Source organism: Rattus norvegicus, chromosome 4, assembly GCF_036323735.1.
Source record: "Rattus norvegicus strain BN/NHsdMcwi chromosome 4, GRCr8, whole genome shotgun sequence".
NCBI classification, from domain to species: Eukaryota; Metazoa; Chordata; class Mammalia; order Rodentia; family Muridae; genus Rattus; species Rattus norvegicus.
The window spans coordinates 147,346,545-147,368,190 of NC_086022.1; the positions used below are offsets into that span (position 1 = coordinate 147,346,545).

The window sequence follows — 21,646 nt, forward strand, 5'->3', positions numbered from 1 at the left end:
TTCGTTTACCACACATGGACTTACTACACGGTGTTTCTAGATACTTGCTCACTGAAGCGTCCCTTCAGTGAATACACAATTTCGCTGTTAAAGTTTTAATATGTATTTCACAATAGATTAGTGATTAAGAAAACTACATTTTTTTAGACTAATGAAACTATCTTTTCATGCAATTCTTACACCACTGGAATATCTTCTTTAGAGTTTTTTCATATTCTTATCCATTTTCTTAATGTGGTATCTACCTCATTACTTTTTTATATAGTGCATTATACTCTGTCAGACCTAAGATTTACAGATACTTTATCTTAATCAATGGTTGGCTATTTGTTTTGTTTTTACTTCTTTTCAAGAGCAAATGTTTTAAACTCTTGTAATCTGAAGTTACATATTCTCTTTCATGGTTCACACCACTATAAAGGACATCTACCATCTCTGATTTACAAGTTTTGTTTCCCTTTTGAATCTATATATTACTTCTCTCTTGTCTTACTGCCCTGGCTAGTATACACACTACACTGCTGAGAGAAAGTGTTGATCAACATTTACACGCTGCTCAAAATAGAGTAACAGCTGTCATAATTTCACAATTAAACATCATACATATCCTTAACTAAAGTAAAATATTTACAAATCATCCATTTGATAAAAATAGTTGCAATAAAAAGTATAATAAAAATTCCAAAAACTTCAACAATAAAGAAATGAACACACCGGGTTTTGTTTTTAAAGACAGGGTTTCCCTGTGTAGTCCTGTCTGTCCTGAAACTCACTCTGTAGACCGGGCTGGCCTTGAACTCAGAGATCTGCCTGCCTCTGCCTCTGAAGAGCTGGGGTTAAGAGTATGCACTGCCACTGCCAGGAAAACACTCCCCCCACCACCCTTATCTTTTTAGAAGCAAAAGATTAAGCTAATACACATACATACACAGTGATGCGGACAAGTCTATCATGCGATCCCATCACAGGACATCAAGCAATGACAGAGTTAACCAGTGAAGCCTGGCTGGCTGTGTCAAGGCAGGCTCGTCTTCCACACTCAGGAAGCCACAAACCCTGGCTACCGTAGCTTCTAACAGCTATGGTGTCGGCCTTAACCCAGCGGCAGTAGCGGGTTTCCAACCTACTACCTGAAGACGGCTAGCAGACTACGGGGCTTCCATTTTGGTTTTTCTCACACCCCTGTACTACCTACCTGTTTACCAACGTCTGAAACAGATGCTGACGCATATATTTCACCAGATCCATTTTTTTTTAATGGAGGAAAGTAAGTAAAGTTTGTTATTCCATCTATGTAAGAGTAGATTTGTACACTTATTTTTACATTTTGGAGGAGAAAAAAATTATAGTTTGTTTTGTTTCTGTTTTTTTGTTTTGTTTTGTTTTGACTACAATACTGACCTGCTAAGTAACACTGCACCCAGTCTCAATAAACAAAAAGAGACAGAGAAAGAGACAGGGAGAGTGGGTGGGAGAGAGGAAGGCTGGAAGAATGAGAAGGAGAATCAGCTAGGACCTGGAGCAATAAGCAATTCCAGTCCTCATTAAATTTGAGGCTAGAGATCTAACTCTTCCAGGAATGCTAGCCTACTATATGCAAGACCTTAAAGTCAATCCTCAGCACTCCAAAAACTAAGTTAAATTAAAATTCAAAAAGAGGCAGGTAGATCTCTGTGTATTCTAAGCCAGCCAGGTCTATGTAGCAAGTTCAGGAACAGCCCAGACTATACAAAGAGACTCTTGACTCGGTCTCAGGAAAAAAAACAAATAAATAAATAAATGAAACCATCAACTAAGTAAAGAAATAGCAACTACTTAGTTAACAAAAACAGTACCGTGTCACCAGGTAAAGACATACTCAGACAGATCACTCAGGAAAAGGAAATGAGAACATGAGAGGATGCTAAGAAGAGAAGGAAGCCTATTTTTGACACAAATCTCCCAGCCATAGAAGTGCTGTATCTCTGTCCAGAAGAAATGTCATTGTAGGCCTGGGACATGATGCGGTCCCACATGCTTCTATGTCGGCACCGTCTTCTCACATAATGCTTTCTGAGAACTAACTCATGTTTGCCAAGTTCTCGGTGATGATGAGCTCAAAGCCGATGTTAGTCATAGATCCTAACAGGCAGGCACCACACAGACACTCCACTAAAACCCAGTCTCTGAAGCAACATTAACAAGATTATTTGAGAATTAACAACAACCATCTTTTTAATTACTAAAGATGTAAAACAGCAACTTAAGTTCTTTACAATAAGTACATGTTTTTACAACTTACGATATTTACTGTGAATTTCCTCTATTTCCTTCTCTGTTTGGTTCTTTGTAAAAACCATAACCTAAAAATAAAAAAAAGAAGAAGAAGAATCTTTAGAATTCCATCCATCCAACATGACAAAAACAGAAATCAGTGCCCAAGTTTCGAAATCTCAACTGTGGCTTTTCCCAACACAAAGAGAGATCTTTGTGTAGAACCTGCGTGTTTGTTTCCCGCTTCATATTTTATAATTATAAACAGTACAGTCTAACTTAGCACTTCTTTTTCATCAACAGATTTTAATTAAAAAGTGTGTGGAGGGTGATGAACAGACTCTCCCTCAAACCCAGTGGTATCAGAAAGGAAATCCCATCATGGTTAAATACTGTTTTCTACTTTAACAATATTACGGTGAAGTCTGAGAGGTTGTGTACATGATTTAGGCTATGTGCCTGAGTGTGTATGTGGTGCTTTATGCAAGTAGGTATGGATGTGCATGCCTGTGCTCATACGGAGACCAGAGAACACTGAGTGCCCTGCTCTCAGCTCTCTGCGTATTTTCTTGAGACAGGGTCTCTCACTAACCTGGAGCTTAGCTGGTGAGCAGGAAGTCCCAGGAGTCCTCTGTCCCTCCTTCCCCAACACTGGGTCACAGGCATACACAGCCATGTGTGACCTTTTACATGAGTGCTGAGATTTGAACTCAAGCTCACATGCTTAGACACCATGTGGCCTTACCTGCTGAGCCATCTACAGCCCTAGTTGTTTACATAATTTAACAAATGTTCATGTTATACTAAGCACCTTGGCAATAGTCACGAATTTAAAGCCAAGGTGAGACTCATTTGTAAAGAGATTTAAAGTTTTCCTTCTTCCCATAAATAGAAAAATCCAATAAAATATGTAAGGCATCTGTAGCCAACTCAAAATAGTTGATAAAAAATAAACACGAAAATACCAAAAACCGAAACACATATAAACCAAAGGGACCTCACAGACACCTCCAAACATTACAAGTTGTTGTCAAAGTTACTGGTTATTCCCTATTGCCTGATGGCCCTATTATCGAAGACACAACTTATATCAATGAAACAGAAATTGAGCTTAAAGCTACACCCCTGACTATTGACTAGAGTTCATGGTACTGAATTAGCAGAAAAGTAAAGTAATTATCAATATCACTCAAACCCTGCAACCTACCACAGAGACTTGCCTACAGATATACTGGTACAGAGTGGCACAGACTCCAGGAATAACAGTGGTTCCAAGAATAACCAACCACTTTTTAAAATTATTTTTAAGGCCCACTCCATTAGTTGGAGCACATTCATGACCCTACTAAAGTGGTCAAGAACTTCAGACTGATACACTATGGGCCTAGGGAAGCCCACTATTAATCTGTTAATGGAACACAGCAATAAAATGATTTCTAATGACATAGTGATACACCGTATATCAGAGCATTACTCAACATTCATCAGAAAAGCTTTCTTGTAGTAGATGGTAATTAACAAAGAGATTCACAACTGGACAATGGTCAGAGAGTGAGAGACTTCGGAACACTTAGCCCTACATAGGATATTTTCATCAAATCCCTCCCTTCAAAGTTCGGGATCTATGCAGAAGAGTAAGTGGGAAGAGTTTAAGAGCTACAGGTAGTGGATAACTCCAAAGAAAGCATCTTCCAGACACAACAGGACTAATACATCTATACATTCAGAGACTGTGGCACCATGCACAAGACCTGCACAAGTTCAAAACAGACAAAATTGCAGCACTGAGAAAAGGGAAGTGAACATAAAGCCCTACCTCTAACCACGAAGCTATCCACAATTGATACCTACTCGCAAAGGGATTGTCAGTTCTCTCCAATGGAGTGTCACTCATGCCCACACTCCAGGGCTATCTCACGCCTAGAAGTAGACGGCCAACACAAAACAGACTCCATGGGGTTGGTGTTTTGTTGTTTGTGTACTCTGTTTTATTATTTTTTGTCTTATTCTATTTCTTTTAGTTTTTCTGAGTTTTTTGTTGTGTTTCTTGGATTTTTAATGTTGGAACATCAAGTTGGGTGAATTATTAAGTAGGGAGGAGTTGGGGAAAGAAAACAAATTGATTAAAATATTTTAAAAAAAGGAAAATTTAAAAATAAAACAAACAAAAAAGAGTATTATTTCATTAGCTGGGATTGTTGGCACATGCCTTTAATACCAGTACTTGGGAGGCAGAGGATGTTGTGGATTTGGTCTAATGCTGTATGTTAATTTGGTCCCCAAAATTGCAGGAGAATTCACACATTTGCACATATGCTGAGGTACCCTGCCCCAAATTAGTTTTGATTGGTAAATAAAGTTGCCAGTGGGCAGCTGGGCAGGGAGAAAGAGGCAGGACTTTAGGATTCCCCGGCAAGGGACTGAGGGAGGAGCAGAAAAGAGATAGCTCCCATGCTGGGAAAGAAGTAGAAGCCATGCTTGAGGTGTGCTGGACATAGAACATAGCCATCATGTAGGTGCTGGGGAACTCAGCCCAAGAGGGCTGCAGGTATGAGTACAGGGCAGCCAAGAGGGAATATAGGTTTTAGTGAGTAATAACTCGGGAATATCTGAGGGGAGTATATTAGCCACATGGAGGTTTGGAAGTAGCCTAGCCACCGAGCTGTTTAAGGAATATTAAAATGGGGGGGGGGCAGGCAGGCAGGCAGACAGACAGACAGACAGACAGACTGACTGACTTTCATTCAAGAACCCAGAACATTGGGGTGGGTAGTGAGGAACAGGCGCTGCCACTGCCAGGACCATTTGAGTAGAGTGATTTGGGTACAGCAACGAGTAGATCTCTATTGAGTTTGAAGCCAGCCTGATTTATATAGTGAGTTCCAGGCCACGCGAGACTAAAAAGTGAGACCCTATCTCAAAAAAATATATAAAAAAGAAGATGGAAGGAGAAGGGAGGAAAGAGAAGAGGAAGACAAGGAAAAGGAGATGATGGTGATGATGATGATGATGACGATGATGACAATAGCAGGCTAAAGAGATAGCTCAGAAGTTCCTCTTCTGAGTTTGCTACTCTTTCAGAGGCCTGTGCATAGTTCTCAGTACCCTTATCAGGCAACTCAGAAATGCCTCTAACCCCAGTTCCAGGAGATCTACCACCCTTGTCTGGTTTCTTCATGTGCCCACACATGTGAACAGGGGTCCATAAAAACATCATCTTAAGAATATTATATTAAACTTCCTAGATGGTAGGCAATTGTGTTGTAGCTATATAAGTGCCTGCTTCCTTTAAATCAGATTATTAAACGTTGGCCTATGATTCACAGAAACTTGGAAGGTAACTCTGAAAGCTATGTTGCTGGTTAATGTGAACTCTGGTCCAGGTCTCCTAAGAGCTACAAAAGTCATCAAGAATAGCAGAGTAAACCCAGAATTCACTCTTAATGTTTATGATTGTACAAGGTATGTATAAAGATTCTAAATCTTAGATGATTTTTATTTTTCCTTTTCTTTCAATGTGTTCTGGTGACATGCCCATTTACCTAGCTAATGGTTCACATGGTTTCAGTGTTCAGACCATGGGTGCTTGGCCGCAGACACCAGGGCAGAGCACCACAGTGGCAGGAGTATATGGAAGTGGGGCATCCTCACCTCATGGCAGAACAGGAAGCAGAAGCAACATGGGCTTTTTCTACATGACTCCAGCTTACAAGAAAACCTCTACGTGAGGCTATACTTTATGCTGTAAGTCTATTAAACACAGACATTATCCAAAAACATGAGCTGTACGGAAGTCTTAATACTCTAAATAGCAACGTGTTCCAGTACATTTTCTACCAAAAAGAATTCACAAAGGCTGGCTCTTAATTTTAAAAGTTCAATTCAACTTTTCCTTCTGCACTCCTACATAAATACAGAAAAAGACTCAACGTACATTTTCATTGAGTTTACTTGCTTCAAGGCGCATCCTGGTCTTCTCCATGTTCTCAATTTCTTGGACGATTTCAGCAGCTATTAAAATAAGCAGGAAGAAAAGAAAACAATCACGCTTTCTGATCATCATTCTATGCCTATGTGAGGTATAGTACAGCAAGACAGGTGGTAGATACATGCAGATTTCTATCTTCATTTTTGCAAATTTTCAAAAATAAGTGTAGTGGTTTGGAGGAAAATGGCCTCCACAGGCTCATAAATTTGAATGCTAGGTCTTCAATTAATAGAAATGTTAAGGAAGGATTAGGGGATGTGGCCTTATTGGAGAGGTATGTCTCTGGGGCTGGGCTTGGATGTTTCAAAAGTCCACTTAGGCCCAGTACACCTATCTCTCTCTGTCTCTCTGTCTCTCTGTCTCTCTCTCTCTCTGTCTCTGCCTAAATCTTGCATATCAATGTGAGTTCTAGCTATTGTTCCAGTGTTGTGCTGTCTGCCAGCCACCATGCCTCCTGCCGTGTTGGTCATGGGCTCACTCTCGGAAACTGTAAGCAAACCTTCTATTGAGTGCTTCCTTTTATAAGTTGCCTGGGTCTTGGTGTTTCATTACAATAGAACAATAATTAAAACAGTAAGTTTAGAAATATTTCAAAGCAGGACATTAAATGAAGAATATGGAGTTTTAACATGTAGCTACTCATCTACGTATCAAAATAAAACTGTATACTATGTAATTTTCCACCTTCTCTCCTTAATATAAAAACAGTCATTTTAATGAAATATGAAAATTAATTTACTATTATGAGTTAAGTTCTTAGAGGATATCCACTCTAACTCTAATATATTAGATGTAGTGAAAACTTGGCAAGGAGAGCTTTGCAAATACCAAGGGACATGCCCTTGCCTCCAAAACCCGTATGTGAAAGCAATTTCCAACCACTCATAGCAAGGAGATCAAATGTCCTGTCATATATTAAATACCTTTCTTTAAACACGAATGGTGCAGATTTTGCAAATGCTGCCTTTCTGTATCAGAAGTCAGTCTATTAAAGTACATGAGGTACAGAATAAGAACCGACATTCATCTATACACAGTTAATATAAGAAGATATTAAGTTTGGAATTTACTTCAATATATTCTATAGAGAGGCTTAAAATGCCACATAGAAACGCTAGGATTGCTTGATAATTGTTTATGTTGGAGGGTAGATACATGGAGGAGATATGAGTGCTTCTCCTCTACACCCACTTCAATCTCCTCTATCCCCACTTCAAATAACTCTACTCAAGCCTATTTCAAAACTCAAGCAACTGTTTCACTTACAAGATTTTCTTCTCTAAGCACTAAGCTGTATCTGCCTCCTTAATATTGAAAAACTGGTAGAAATAATGTAGACAATATTTCTGTAAACAAGAAATGTTCAACTCCTATGAGTCTTCTGAGTCATGGCATAATACAAAAGCAAAAGTATTCTCATTCTATTCAAACCATTAACACCAGTACTATTCTGAAACATTCTACAGTAGTAAGAAATATTATGTATTGTATTATATTTATTATATTATATTATATTATATTATATTATATTATATTATATTATTAGAGTTGGGTACAAGTTAAGGGCTTAAGCTATCTTCAGAAAGACTTCTAATTCTGTGTAGGATGTAGAGAGCTAACAACAGCATCCCACGCACTATAATGACAAGGAAAAACTAGGCAATCTATCCAACCATAATTTTGCTTGACTCTGCCAGAGATAAAGTTAAACAGCAAGTACATGCCCTAAAATCCCAAAAGAGGTAGCAAGACTGGGATGGACCAAGAGTACCAGATGACAAAAAGCAATCCCCAGGAGATAGACTGCAATGACCTAAAATGAGTAAGATCCCAGCTAAACTTTTTGATGGATTGCAAAAGGCCAAGGGTGGCTTCCAAGAAAGTTTAAAAACACTGAGAGGCTCAGACACAGGAGCATCAGTTGCATGCTGTGTCTACAGAATGCCACCACTCCCGTTTTTCTGTTTCCTGCCATGCTGAGATGGTAGGAGTCCCAGCTGCACACTCAAATCATAGTCTTTGCCCTCCCTTCCCACCATGTCAGCATGTCAGCAATGAATGAGTTGAAATAAATCTTCTCTTCTTCAAGTTGCTCCTTAGCTATTTGATCATACCAACGAGAAAAGTAACTGCTACAATAAGTTAGTAAAAGAACAAGATGGGTCTGGTGGTACATGACTTTAACCCTGGTTTGTGAGAGGCAGAGGCAGGTGAATCTCTTGAGTTCAAGACAAGCCTGGACAACAGAGCTAGTCCACCCAGGGCTACACAGAGAAACCCTGTCTCAAAAAACCAAAACAAAAACAAAAAAAACCCAAAAATGTGGATAGAACAATGAAGTCATTGTGATAAAACTGGTCATGTCATACTGTTCACAGGCCTTTGGAAGTAGCATGCAGAAGAACTGTACAAGAGTGAAAGGCTGCAGGCTAGAGTCCTAGAATACTCTTTAGGACAGCTCGATAGGCCACTGTGATTGGAAAGAGGGAGACCAGAATGCTGAAAGACAATAAGGCTGTACACAAGAGGGCTCAGAGAGCAACAAGAGCTCTAAGGACTAGAACTAGGAGAGGCCATTTGTATCATGCTCCATCAAAGAATCTGACTGTGTTCTGCAATCTTAACTATTTCGGTGAGGTTGAATTAAAAAATAATAGGCTTTGTTTGGTGGAAGAAATCTTACCGTAGTATAACATTTAGGCTACAGCATGGCTACTGCTCAATGCATTTATCCTAATTCATGGAAAGCAGAACAGAAAAATATAAAAAATGTACAATTTAAAAAGAAAAAAAGAGGTCTAGCTTGCGTAAACTGCTGGACAGACTGCTGCTGTGGTGGTACATGTTACCAGCACTGGGAAGGCAGAGGCAGGTGGATCTCTGTGAGTTTGAGGCAAGTCTGGTCTACAAAGTCTAAGACAGCCAGTGGCTTGGGGGCAGAGGGATTCGGGGATAGTCACAGTAATCTTGGGAGGCATCATCACTTTATGAAAATTTACACCATGTATTTTTCGGTTTTTAGATCATTCTTCTTGGTTTTAAACAAAGCAATTCTAAATGTTCTTACCTATAAAGAACACCAAAATGCATGGTTGAGGGAAGACTATGTGAAGAGACTGACATTTTAATGAATCAGCGCCAACTAAGGACAGCTGTCTATGTATAATAACCACAATGGAAACATCCACTGAGTTCTCACAGCTTGCTAAGGCACATACAGCATGTAGGACTGTAGTCCTCACTCTATGGATGATAAGACTGAAGTACAGATGTGACTTGTTCACAGTTACTCAGAATAAAGTAGGAGTGTAGGACTCTAGATCACTCTTTACCACCTTGCGATCTCTGGAAAGATACTCAAAACTGCCAACAATGATTCCTCTGAGAAGAGACCTGGGGCTATGAGACAGCCTGAGAGGAAGACTGCCTTAGCACAGTGTTCTACAGGCAGCTCCTAAAATTCATTTGCATATCTTATCTACTACCACAAAGGTACTTATTAAAATTCTTTCTGTGGTTTAAAAATCTCTGAGCTACATACTTACTTTTTCCAGAGATGAGCACAGGTGTATTACTTTACCTGATTTAGGATGCAAAGCATCGCACTGGGCATTATACATGTGCACAAATTCCTGATGCCTTTTAATAAGCTGCTGTTTGTTTCCTTGAATAGATAAGCCATGCTGTTTCAGCTTTTTCTTTAAATCACGATCAGAGAGCAAGTTATACACAGTTTTGGGCAATGGCTTCCTTTTGTGAGCAGAACTAAGACAAACAAACAAGAAAGACCTTGTGAATTATCAAATATTCTCAGATAAAACAGTAATTTACCTTCCTAACACCTGACTGACTAGAAAAATATTTGAGACATTAAGATAAAAAAAAAGGGGGATGGGAAAATAGTTTAGTCAATGAAGTGCTTGCTTCATAAGCATTAGTTTGGTCTCTAGCATCCATATAAAAAGTTGAGGAGATAGAAACAGAGGCATCCTTAGAGCTTGCTAGCTAGCTTGCCTAACTGACCAAGGCCAGGCAGGCCCCGATGAGAGACTCTGCCTCAAAGAACAAGATAGAGCAGACTCCTGATTATGATACCCAGGGTTGACCTCTGGCTCACACACATGCTAACATATACATGTACCCACACATGAGCATGCATACCCACACCACACAAAGGTAGATAGATGAGTAGGGTGTCAGCATAAGCATTCCGACTAGAGGTCGGCCCTAAGGGCAATTAGATAATAATAAGCAGTTTTCAAAGTGGTCTTCACAACTGCAATCATTTCAAAATTACAACAGCAAATTAATTAGTAAGATCTTAAGACTAGGAGTGTTTAAAAGAAAAAGATTCTTTAAAAAATAAGCAAAGAGAGTTTACAAAAGGCTGTGCTTCTCAAATTTTAGAGGACCTCAGAACTACCAGGAGAGACTGTTTGAAATGACGATGCTCGGTCACTGTCCCACAGCATCCATCTACATGGTACAGTCCTAAAGGTGGAAACTGAGAGTCTTTACTTTCCAGTTTCCCAAGGTGAATCTGATGCAGTGGTCCAAAGGTCATACTGAGAGCACTATTATAGTCATGTATAGACACAACAGTTCTACTCACACGAGAATCATTTCCTGACTAAATTATCTCTTTTATGCTCCATCAGGAAAGTTTGAAAGCCAGAAATCACTTTAGTAATTGTAAGAGGACTGCAACTTCAAAAGAGTGTATTTTTCCAAAATTGTTCTTATAATGGTATCCAACTGGACTCCACAAGATTGATGAAATTATGGTAAAATAAAATCACAGTAGGTAGCAACAACTGAATCATTTTACAGTGTTTATGACAAGCACCAAGGAAGGAGTGACTCATTAAGTCTCTAACTAAAACATTTATTTTATCAAGGACAGACTATTACATTTACAACTATGAAATTCTGATAAATATCTACAGTGTTGTTCACTGGCCTTCACAATGAAAACCCCACCAGATGTCGATCAGCTCTATCAAGAATTTGAGAAACTAAAGCCAGAGAAACATTTCCCCAAGAATGACATGACACTGTTCGTTGCTATGTTGACTCAGTGAAGCTGAGTATCACAAGTCAGGGGTCTCAGAACCAGGACATCAATAGAAAAGAGCTCTGCTCTGAACCAAACGACAACTCCACACAGGATGGGGTCTGGGTTATCAGCCATACTCAGCAATGATCTTTGGTGCTGTAAAGCCAATTTAGGAATTGTAAAACACAACCGACACCAGCAGCTGTCTGTCTCAGGTCTAAGATCTCTCTCTCAGCAGTCTACTGAGAGTGATGCGGTATGGGCTAGCTCTAAGTTGCACTGGAGACCCACTGGCAAGGCTCTCTGTGCAGCCAGATTTGGAACGCCACTGGACGGAGCTAGAAGCATTAGAGAATACGGTAGAGCCTTCTAGAAAGAGAACAATCCAAACAAGACCATCAGTACAAATTTCTTACTCTTCAGGGAGAAAATACTCAGCTCTGCTGCGTCCAACTCATTTTCTGGGGTGAAACACAAGGGGGAAAGCAGTGGATGAGATCACGGCTTAAAGTCATCCTGGGATATCTCCTTGGATTACCCAAATTCCCTCTAACTAAGTAACAAAATTACAACAGCAAATTAATTAGTAAGATCTTAAGACTAGGAGTGTCTAGTCCTATTCCCGTCAACAAGCTGTGGATATCGGAAGGCAGTCCTCGGGGGCACAGTGCTGCCCAGGCTTGGGGTCAACGAGAGCCTGTGCCATGAGGTAACAGCGCATCGCCACTTCAGCCTTTCTAAGTTACAGCAGTACAGCCTGCCCCATGAACCTGCGTTCACTCCAAACTGACTCAGAAAAACTGAGTGGCGCCTTTTTAGTTTTAATAAGTAAAACAGTAAGATAGTCCTGCCTTCTGAGAGAATGCTTTTCGGAGAATATTCCTCAAAACAGATGAACATAAAGAGTTGATCCACTCTCCAGTCACTAAAGTCTTTAGCCCCCTTGACTTTTCCACAGCTCTCTGAATTCTCACTGACTGTCTCCAACTTTACCCCACTTCACTCCCTGTGCTTACCACTGTCCTGTTACTGCCTGATAATGCAGAAGATTGAGGTCTATACCCTGCTTTTAAAAATAAAATCTTCCTTTGACCTTGCTGCCCATGCTTCCTCCCAACTACATCTACCATTGCCAAGCTCAAACCTGACCCTTCTGTTTCTTTATTGTCTCCACCAGTCCCTGCAATTCTCAAAGCCCTGCAATTACACTTCAATTAAAACATCACTCCTTGAACACACAAGTGGACTCTTCCAGATTTGGTGACTTTGGTACACAAAGGATGCAAAGCAGCACAGTAGTTTAGGCACAAATCCCAACCTCACACCTTCTTGGAATGTCATCTCCCGGTGCTTTGGAGAGAGGTCATTACATTCCACATATACCCTCCGGCAAGGAAGAGGAATTAGAAGCACAGGGCTGGAATGGCTCTGTGTAGCCAAAGATAACCTACATTTCAGTCATTTTTACTACCCTTGAGTCTCCTGTCTCAGCCTCCTGAATGCTAGGATTGCAGGCACATATCACTATACTTAGCTAAAAATATTTTTCTGCATCATTTTTACAGGGGATCATTAAGCTATTGAACAGCCTATTAAAAAATATTTTTTTAAAGGATTTACTTATTTTATGTATATGAATACACTGCAACTGTCTTCAGATACATCAGAAGAGGGCATTAGATCCCATTACAGATAGTTGTGAGCCACCATGTGGTTGCTGGGATTTGAACTCAAGACCTCTGGAAGAACAGTCAGTGCTCTTAACCACTGAGCCATCTCTCTCCAGCCCTCAAAAAATAATTTTTGAAAAAGCTCACTAGGATTCAATTCTTAGCACCATATACAGACAAATAGACAAATAAACAGTAGGACTGACTTAAATTAATACTTAAAACATTACATTTTTAATTGTTTAAAGATTTAAAATATTAAAACATCCTAAGAACCAATGAAAGATTTATATTCTTCAAATATAAGCTGTCCCTGCTCTCTTTGGCAAGGCCTCTCTCTGCATGACCATTTGAGAACTTTAAAAAGAAAGTTTAAAAGATAAATGAATTCTAAGTCTCTAGTTTCTCTAAGTCATAATGTAGCAGTGGGAAGCGCTAATCTGCTACTGACATATGGCAGAGGTGAGCTGAAGAAAGAAAAGGAGGATGGAGAGGAAACCAGCATTAAAGGAAAACTCACGCAGGAAGGAAAGCGGAGTGCAAGTCCCCAGGACAAAGGAGTCCTGCTTCTGACCCACACCTATCAAGCACAGAGGCATCATGCAAAGGCAGGCCAGAGGCTGGGCCCAGCTTTCTCACCTTCTAAGGCTCTCCTTTTTCTCTTCCCGTGATAAACAACTGTCTAAATGCTTATTGATGTGATTTTCTGGAATGCTGACCCCACAAACAGGACAAGACACTGCATTAAAAGAAAGGGAGAAACTTTATTAGCCACAGAAAGGGTAAAAATTAACAAACTGACATCTTTCAGAAAAAAGACAGACTCCCAGCTGATACACTCTTTAAAAAAGAGCAAGGAGGCAGGCAAACTGGTTCCTAGGAACTAGCTACTTTTTGGGAAGTCACATGATCAGAATCCTGGGCCTGGAGACTACAATTAGGTTTGGGAGTTAGCTGACTAGAAACAAGGTGCTAGGAAACCATAATGCTGGGGTTCCCCAGGCCCTAGGACCACCTTACACAGGAGAAGCAATCTCAGCAACTCTAATGAGGTCCCACCTATGCGCAACCAAGGCTTCGCTGGCTTCTTACGGTCTGGCTGAACTACTGACCGCCCTGCTCCCAGGCCAAGTGCATGCTATTAAAGCTGCAGCTTTGTGGAGTTGCACACCACCATGGATTAAAATGCAGTGGCCAAAGAAGGAAGGCTTGTGGCACCAGTCTCCAGACTCCCTACTTTTAATAGAACACAGAGAATTGTATCTATTTTACATGGGATGGTTCATTCTAAGATTTTATTTGGATAAAAAAGAAAAAAATTCTACAAGAATTGAAAACATATCCCTGTGAAATAAAAACACAACAAAAACTGCAGATGGAGCGATCTCCAGGCTGAGATGTTGATACGCATAATCAAAAATATAAAGTGATAAAATAAACCTTAAAAATATAAGTACTAATAAGCTAATTTCAATTTTCCAGTAAACACTACTGGCCTTCAACTGGGGGCTGTATGCGTTTGCTAAACACACACATTCTTTGTAAAAGGTAAGGTCACAGAGATTGGTTGTGGGTTTCCATTCTGGCTCTGTCACCATTAGGCCACTCTGTACCACTGCACCATGAAAACACCTGAGCTAATATATAAACAAAGGAGGAGTGCATGTACCAGGCAATCGGTATGTACTGAACAGGCAGCACATCTAGCCAGGCTTCAGTTATTCTGCCATTGTGAGTATACTGCAGAAGAGTGGGATATCAAGACATTCTGGGAGAGCCAGGAAATAAGATAGGTTCCCTGAAGTACTGTCATATGCCAAAGGGTCTTAAGCTATAAGCAGAACAGCAAGGACACGTTCAACCAGTGGTATAAAATGAAGGCCTCTTTAAGGGTTAACTGGAACTAGATGAGGTGATAGGATTCCAAGCTAAAAACAGAAAGCTACCACAAGTATACTGGGTTCTATCTGCTGATACAAGACTTACTCTACAACTATTAGGCAATAATCATTCTGATTGCTAATCTATAAACTAATAAAATAGGCCCCTATCCATGGCCTGCATCAATGCCTGAGACATGGTGAGGTGAAACCCCGTCTAGTCTTTCTTACTCTCCCTTAAAAGTGCTGCCTATTAATCTCATACCACATGAGTGAGGCTTCCTTAAGTATAAAAGGCAAATATAAAAACGACTTCCTACCTTTAGTATCCAGTTTCAGAGTGGATGTAGAGGGTGTCACAGGACCATTAGCATCCGAGAGACCAAGTGCCGTCTTTCCTAGGAGACTTGTCTCTTTAATATCAGCAGAGGTGCTTATCTCTTTTTGAGGGCTGAATTTCCTCTCATTTTCTTTTCCCAACAACTCGGATACACAATCACCAGTTTCTCTAATCAGGAACTTATCCATTAACCTGTTCCCCTGTTTGACAGGGTGTTGGGTGGCTTCAACATTATGTACCTTAACTACAACCTTCTTTGAGGTGGAAGACACAGGAGATATAGGTGGTGACTCTAAGGCAAACTGCAGCAGGCGAGTCCTTGAAACATACAAAACAAACAAACAACAGGTAAAGAAGATGCCAAGGTATATTAAACCACTAAGTCTTCCTAGTTAATACTTAGTTCCTCTGAAACACAGAACTTCTGTCACAATCACAACCAAACTAAAACCGTTTCTTTTAAAATGAGAAATAAAGCGATAAATCAGAACTAAAGGCGGTTACTAGGACTTTAGAGGATACTGGGTTCTAGCTGCTGACATGAGACTTACTCCTCAACAGCTAAGTAAAATCTGGAGAAAGACATGAAATAAGAGTTAGCACTACAACACAAGCCACACAAAAGTGTGGCCCCTGGGAGGAGAGACAAATGAGGTGACCAACACTGACCCAACATCTTCACCTGGAGGCACTTTCTCGGATTTGTAGTTGAACTGACATCTAAGCAGGAAAAGTCACCTCCCTGACCAGGGAGAAGAGAGCACAATTCGGGGCAAAGATGATGAGAACTAGAGAGCAATGTGCTAGGCATGTGGGAGGGAGCCTGGTAGGAAACACATTGGTGAACAGGTAACAGAGGCAGTGTTAGAAAGATGCTCTGCTTAGGCCAGCCAAAGTCGGATACCCTCATGGAGACCTCGGGACTGAGGCAAGATGTCAGAGGCCGAACCTTAGGAAAAGGGTTCACTCTGCAGAGTGTGTTCACACAAATGTGCACGCATGCGTGTGTTTACATCTATATGCATGTTATATATGTGTGTAAAACTAAAATAGAATCTAATAATACAATGCACCAACTCTTAACAGAACAAAAGCAAAGAACTGGTAATGTAACTGCTTGTCAGAACAAAACAAAACGCACTAACTTTCAAAGAGTATAGTTTTTCTTTCCTGCTGGTCTGGGTTTATCAAGGCACTGTTTCTTTCTTTCCCTCCTTCCTTTCTTCTCTCTTCTTTTTTTTTCTGTACAGGGTCTCACTAAAGCCCTGGCAGGCCTAGAACTATTTGATAAAATGCTACTTAAAAACAAAACAAAAATTCACAACTAGTATCAATCAACAGTGACAACAAATGAGACATCCCCCAGTCCCCATACTGAACAAGACACAGATAACTACCACAGCCATCTTTCCTAAAACTGCAGAAAATGTCCTGAGTCAATGGTAAGACCAAAAACAAGAGCCAGGAACAAAGAATACAAAGATTACATTCCATTTTCATAGGAAAAGTTAAATATAAGGTAAGTAAGAGGGTTGTCTCATTAAATATACTTTCATGTATATTTAAATTTTTCTACAACTAAAAAAAAGATAAAAAATAAAGAAAAACTAGGCTAAGGGTAGCAGCATAAGCCTATGATCTCAGCACTCAGCAGGCTCAAGACGAAGAAGACTCTAACTCAAGTCTAACGTTAGAGTGCTAGATCTGACGAAATCAAGAAAAAGAGGCAGGCAAAGGAGGGAGGGAGATTAAGCAAGAGGGTGGAGAGAGGAAGGAAGGAAGGGAGGGAGGGAGGGAGGAAGGAAGTCAGATGGAGGGAAAAGCAGGAAGATTGAAAGAAAGGATCATGGTCTTAGGGAGGAAACAAATTTAAAATGCCACTGTGTTTAGTAGTCTCTTCCTTCCAGCCTCTGACTTAGTACAAAGAAGGTTCTGAAAAAAGCTTTCCTGTCACAATAGCAAAGAAGAGGAGACAGTACTCAAGCACAGGCAAGACGCCACTGATCCTTTCAGCATACTACTGATGACTTTTTTGCCTTTATTCCACAACTTGGTTGAGTTTTGGTTTTCTTATTTCAAGGCAATAAAGACTATGGCAGACAGTAGCAACAAGACCACAGTAAAGTATTCTCAGGGCTAAAACTGGAATAAGTTAACCAAAACAATTCATAACCAAGGCCATAGAGACTGGCTTCTGTTAAAAAACAAAGAAGTAATACTTTACTACTTAGCTTAGGAATGATGCTCTCCTAACAAAATGTAACAACAACAACAACAACAAAAAAATCTAAAGTTATATTCAAAACAGTAGGTTGGGGATTTCGCTCAGTGGTAGAACACTTATCTAGCAAGAGCAAGGCCTCAGCTCGGAGGGGTGGAGGGGGAGAATTTTGTCTCTAAAACAAAGGGTCAAAGGGCTTGTTATGTAACCCAAGCTAGCTTCAAACTCATGATCCTCTAGCCTTGACTTCCCAAATGCCAGGAGGAAGGTGAGCCACTAAATCTGGCTAAGAATATTACTTTAAAATGAGCCAAGAAAAAGTGTATTCTTTGAGAATGAACGCCAAAGGTCAAAAGAAAATGTAAAAGAACGTCATCCTTATTCTGAAACCACTTAAATTATTTCCCATAACTTATTATTCAATTTAGAATATTAAATTTTTAAAAATCCAAATGGCATATAAAATGGTAATGGTAGATGAGAAAGACAAAAAATAAAATCAACAAGCAATATAAATATTTTACATTTTAATCATAAGATTATTCTTCTTCCCTCATCAATCTTAGACCAGAGTTCAAACAAGTATGGTATCGATTACCTTCTGTTTTATCCCTACTCATTTAGCAGATGAGGTACCCCAGCACTACACATGATGAACAACATCTAAGAAACATGCACCTCAAGGATGATGCTAAGAATGGTAAGGCCAAGGTAGGTAAGCCCAAGAGAATGACAAACTCCATTGGAGACCTTCAAATACACACAGACACAGATATATTTTAAAAAGCAAAACAAACAAATGAAACAAAACTAGAAGTCCAGGAGATGGCTCAGTCATTATGACTTTGGTGGAAATAAGAGGGCTTAAGTTCAAGAACCATAAAATTTTGGGGCTGGCAGTGTACTCCTGCAGCCCCAACAATGGCCAGACAGAGACAGGCAGACCCTTAAAGCTTAGTAGCTAGTCAGCCTATACAAAGTTCAAGTTTATGTGAACTTGAAGTTAGTGAGAGACACTCCCACAAAATGCAAGGAATGATCAAAGGAAGCCATCCAATATTGATCTCTGGCAAGTGGACCCACACATGTGCATATATATCCACATTAACAAGTACACATATCACATTCACACATAACTAGAAAAAAACTAACAGACAAGAGACTTTACAGTATGCAATACAGAAAGCGATGACTTCAATAGGAGAATCAGAGAAACAGTTTCTTATTCTAGAAAAATATACTGTTATGTGGCCCCACAAAGAAATAGGTAACCAGCTAGTGGCATATTAAGAGTTCAGAGTACCAAACAAAATCATTTTTATGATACAAATCTATTTTTAAAAATGTGCAATTCTACTAGAAGTCTGAAGACATGCTTAGAGCCAAGGTAAGGTCTCTCCAAGAATGTTCCAACAGTGAAGAAGTCTTATACATGGACATGTGAACCAACAACATGATTAAAACAAATTTAAGTTTGGTAAAACATGCCTTTTTATATCCCTTTGAGTGACCAAAGTCATATTCATACATTCATCCATTTGGCAACTAAAGAGCACAGCTATGTTGGAGAGCTTTACAGAGAAGAAGCAGCTGCATGCCTCACATAATACACCACATTATACATGCTGAGTAAATCTGATTAAGAATTAATAGGTTAAAATATAACAAACAGAACCAATTACAAATATGTGCACAAAGGGTTAATAAACACACCAGCATAGACACATATATTCTCTAGCACTATCCACTTAGTACAAAGACTTAGAGGCGAACATCCCAGAAGCAACACAACACCAACTGTAAATAAAGTGCCAATATATCTACACTTTAACTCTTAAGTCTCCAAAATAGGAGACTCTGTGATAGAGAAACTCTTATGACTACTTACTAGAACTTCCTCCCATGTGCAGTGGCTATCACCACTTCCCTTCTTTGGCTCCAGTACATAACCCTGCACTCCCTAACCGAGAGGGGATGGGGGTGGGGGGTAACACATAAAGAGCAAGGCAGTTAGAGGTTAGTCACCAAACTGAATCATACCGTGCAAAACTCATGCTTTTTACCAGTTCATCTAAGAGGCGATTATTTCTCAGGTCTGGCTCTGTTACTGCCTAGAAAAGAAAAACAACAGATGGAAAAGGTCAAAAACAGTAATTAACTTGCCGCAATCTTGTTTTTGAAAATGTCTGACCTGTCTCCTGGGGCTCTCTGTCCCACTAGTCTTCCAGGAAAACTTCAAAATAAGGTGAATTCATCTCATACTAGCACAGAACTTTAGCTAGTGAATCAGGACCTGCTAACCGGAAGCCTGGTAACAGCTCTCAAAAGCACGTTAAAACTATCTGCTATTTACTCTGACCAACTAAGACAAAACTCAATATGAGCACAATTTTTCTTTAAAATGCCAATACTCTAGTTTTCTCTAAATTACTTAGAAACAGAACAGAGAAGCTCTTCTAAGTAATAACACTGGGAGAGAGGCAGTAAGAGCTCAAAGAGGGTTAAAACTAAGAAACTCAGGAATACAAGAGAAACATCCATACTGCAGCAATGATGCTATCTGGAAGCCTTGGTGCTAGTCCACCTTAACAAAGGCAGCAGGCCGTGACAGACCTCAATTGCTCTATTTCTGACACGGGGAAACAGTTTAGACAAATTCAATGACATCTGACACAATGTGCTTGCTGGCCATAGTAGTCATACCAGCTCCCTGCAGCGTCCTTTTCCAGAGACCTGTGTCTCTTTTTTCTTTACCCAGATATGAGTTTAATTTCCCACTTTATCTCCCTCTCTCTCTGTTCTCACTTTTGTTCTGAAAGGGCTGGTCTAGGAGGGCAGTAAGAGACCAGGGAGGCTTGGGTGAGCCCAGTTGCCATGAATCTCTTGCCTCCTCTACAAATACACACACCAATCCTTCATACAGAATCCCACCATTAGTTTGCACACAAAGTGAGAAATTATAAAAAGTTAAGAGCCATAAAAACACAAATTGTAGGAATCAGAGAGTATTAGAGCTTTTTACTTCTTAAAGTACATTACATTAGGGTATCAAAAATCCTGATAAGAAGTGGAACAAAACCCATGTCCCTTATGTATACTTAAGAAATCTTTCCTGGAAATGTTCAAATGATTTAATTCAGTGACTACATATCATCCCATGCATTTTTGGGGGTACATAATGCAAAAAAAAATTGCCCTAATCAACAAAATTTTAAAAAATAAGAATAAAACTTACCACGCAACAAGTTGGGCACTGAGTTTTATAGGACAAAAATTTTCTTATACAGAGAGAACAATCTGCAAAAAGACACAAAAATGTAACATAGGAAGTTATGCTATTCAGTAATGCAGGAATCTGACTTTTAACACAATGCTGGTAATGATTAGAATATTCCAGCATTGTTTCACTCCAAGTTTCTAGGGTCTTCTTGCTCCACAGCATTTACATGCATATCTAAAAGGCACCATTAAGGAAAGAAAGCACCTCAAGTAGTGACTTCCTAAGCTCTCACAACTCTGTAAGCATACACCACTCCCTCTGTGTCCCCTTGGTGAACCACAAGGACACACAGAAGCTCTGAGCTTATTTTATACACATGACAGATACCTAGTATTTCCCACTTGAAAATGGGATATACAGACACAACATGTACCCTAAAACTGTGAGGCCCACAACCCCATGCTTAACAAGCATTTGGGCGGCAGGGGCCAAACAATGCACAGGGCTATGGACTTGTTTTTTGTTGCTGTCATTTTGTTTTTTGTTTTTTAATCTCAAGTAACCAACAAAGTATGGGGCAGCTACATTACAGTTAGGGAGGAAATCAGTATCTACTAAATTTTTCACACCTGAGGCAGCATAAAATGAAAACTATGAGGTATAATAGATGACACTTCTATTATTATAACTGTGCAATGATGGCTCCTTTACACAAAGCCTAAGTTCAGGTGAATTAAGGAGCCTTGTTAAAAACAAGCCCATTTAGCTGAAGCAGCAAAAACAGTATGATTTAGATGGTGCAAGTATTCATAAAGAAGTATTGCCAGGGGGTTGGGGATTTAGCTCAGTGGTAGAGCGCTTGCCTATGAAGTGCAAGGCCCTGGGTTCGGTCCCCAGCTCCGAAAAAAAGAACCAAAAAAAAAAAAAAAAACAAAACAAAACAAAAAAACAAAAAAAAAAAAAAGTATTGCCAGTTCCAACAACAGTACTCCAAGGGGTAAAGGGAAGGGAAATATTA

At 39.8% G+C, this 21,646-nt stretch overlaps 1 protein-coding gene across 4 annotated transcripts in view; it reads right to left on the reverse strand.

Moving 5' to 3' along the window:
• The window catches only part of Rad18 (RAD18 E3 ubiquitin protein ligase), an 85,442-nt gene that overhangs the window by 55,082 nt on the left and 8,714 nt on the right, over positions 1–21,646 (reverse strand). For all 4 annotated transcript variants that reach the window (XM_063286290.1, XM_006237036.4, XM_006237037.4 and 1 more), the window contains exons 3-9: positions 20,644–20,705; positions 19,449–19,519; positions 15,168–15,505; positions 13,607–13,706; positions 9,822–10,006; positions 6,188–6,264; positions 2,282–2,342 (exon numbers count right to left, since the gene is read on the reverse strand). In XM_063286290.1, the coding sequence (XP_063142360.1) occupies positions 2,282–2,342; positions 6,188–6,264; positions 9,822–10,006; positions 13,607–13,706; positions 15,168–15,505; positions 19,449–19,519; positions 20,644–20,705 (894 nt within the window). The remainder of the gene's footprint in view (positions 1–2,281; positions 2,343–6,187; positions 6,265–9,821; positions 10,007–13,606; positions 13,707–15,167; positions 15,506–19,448; positions 19,520–20,643; positions 20,706–21,646) is intronic.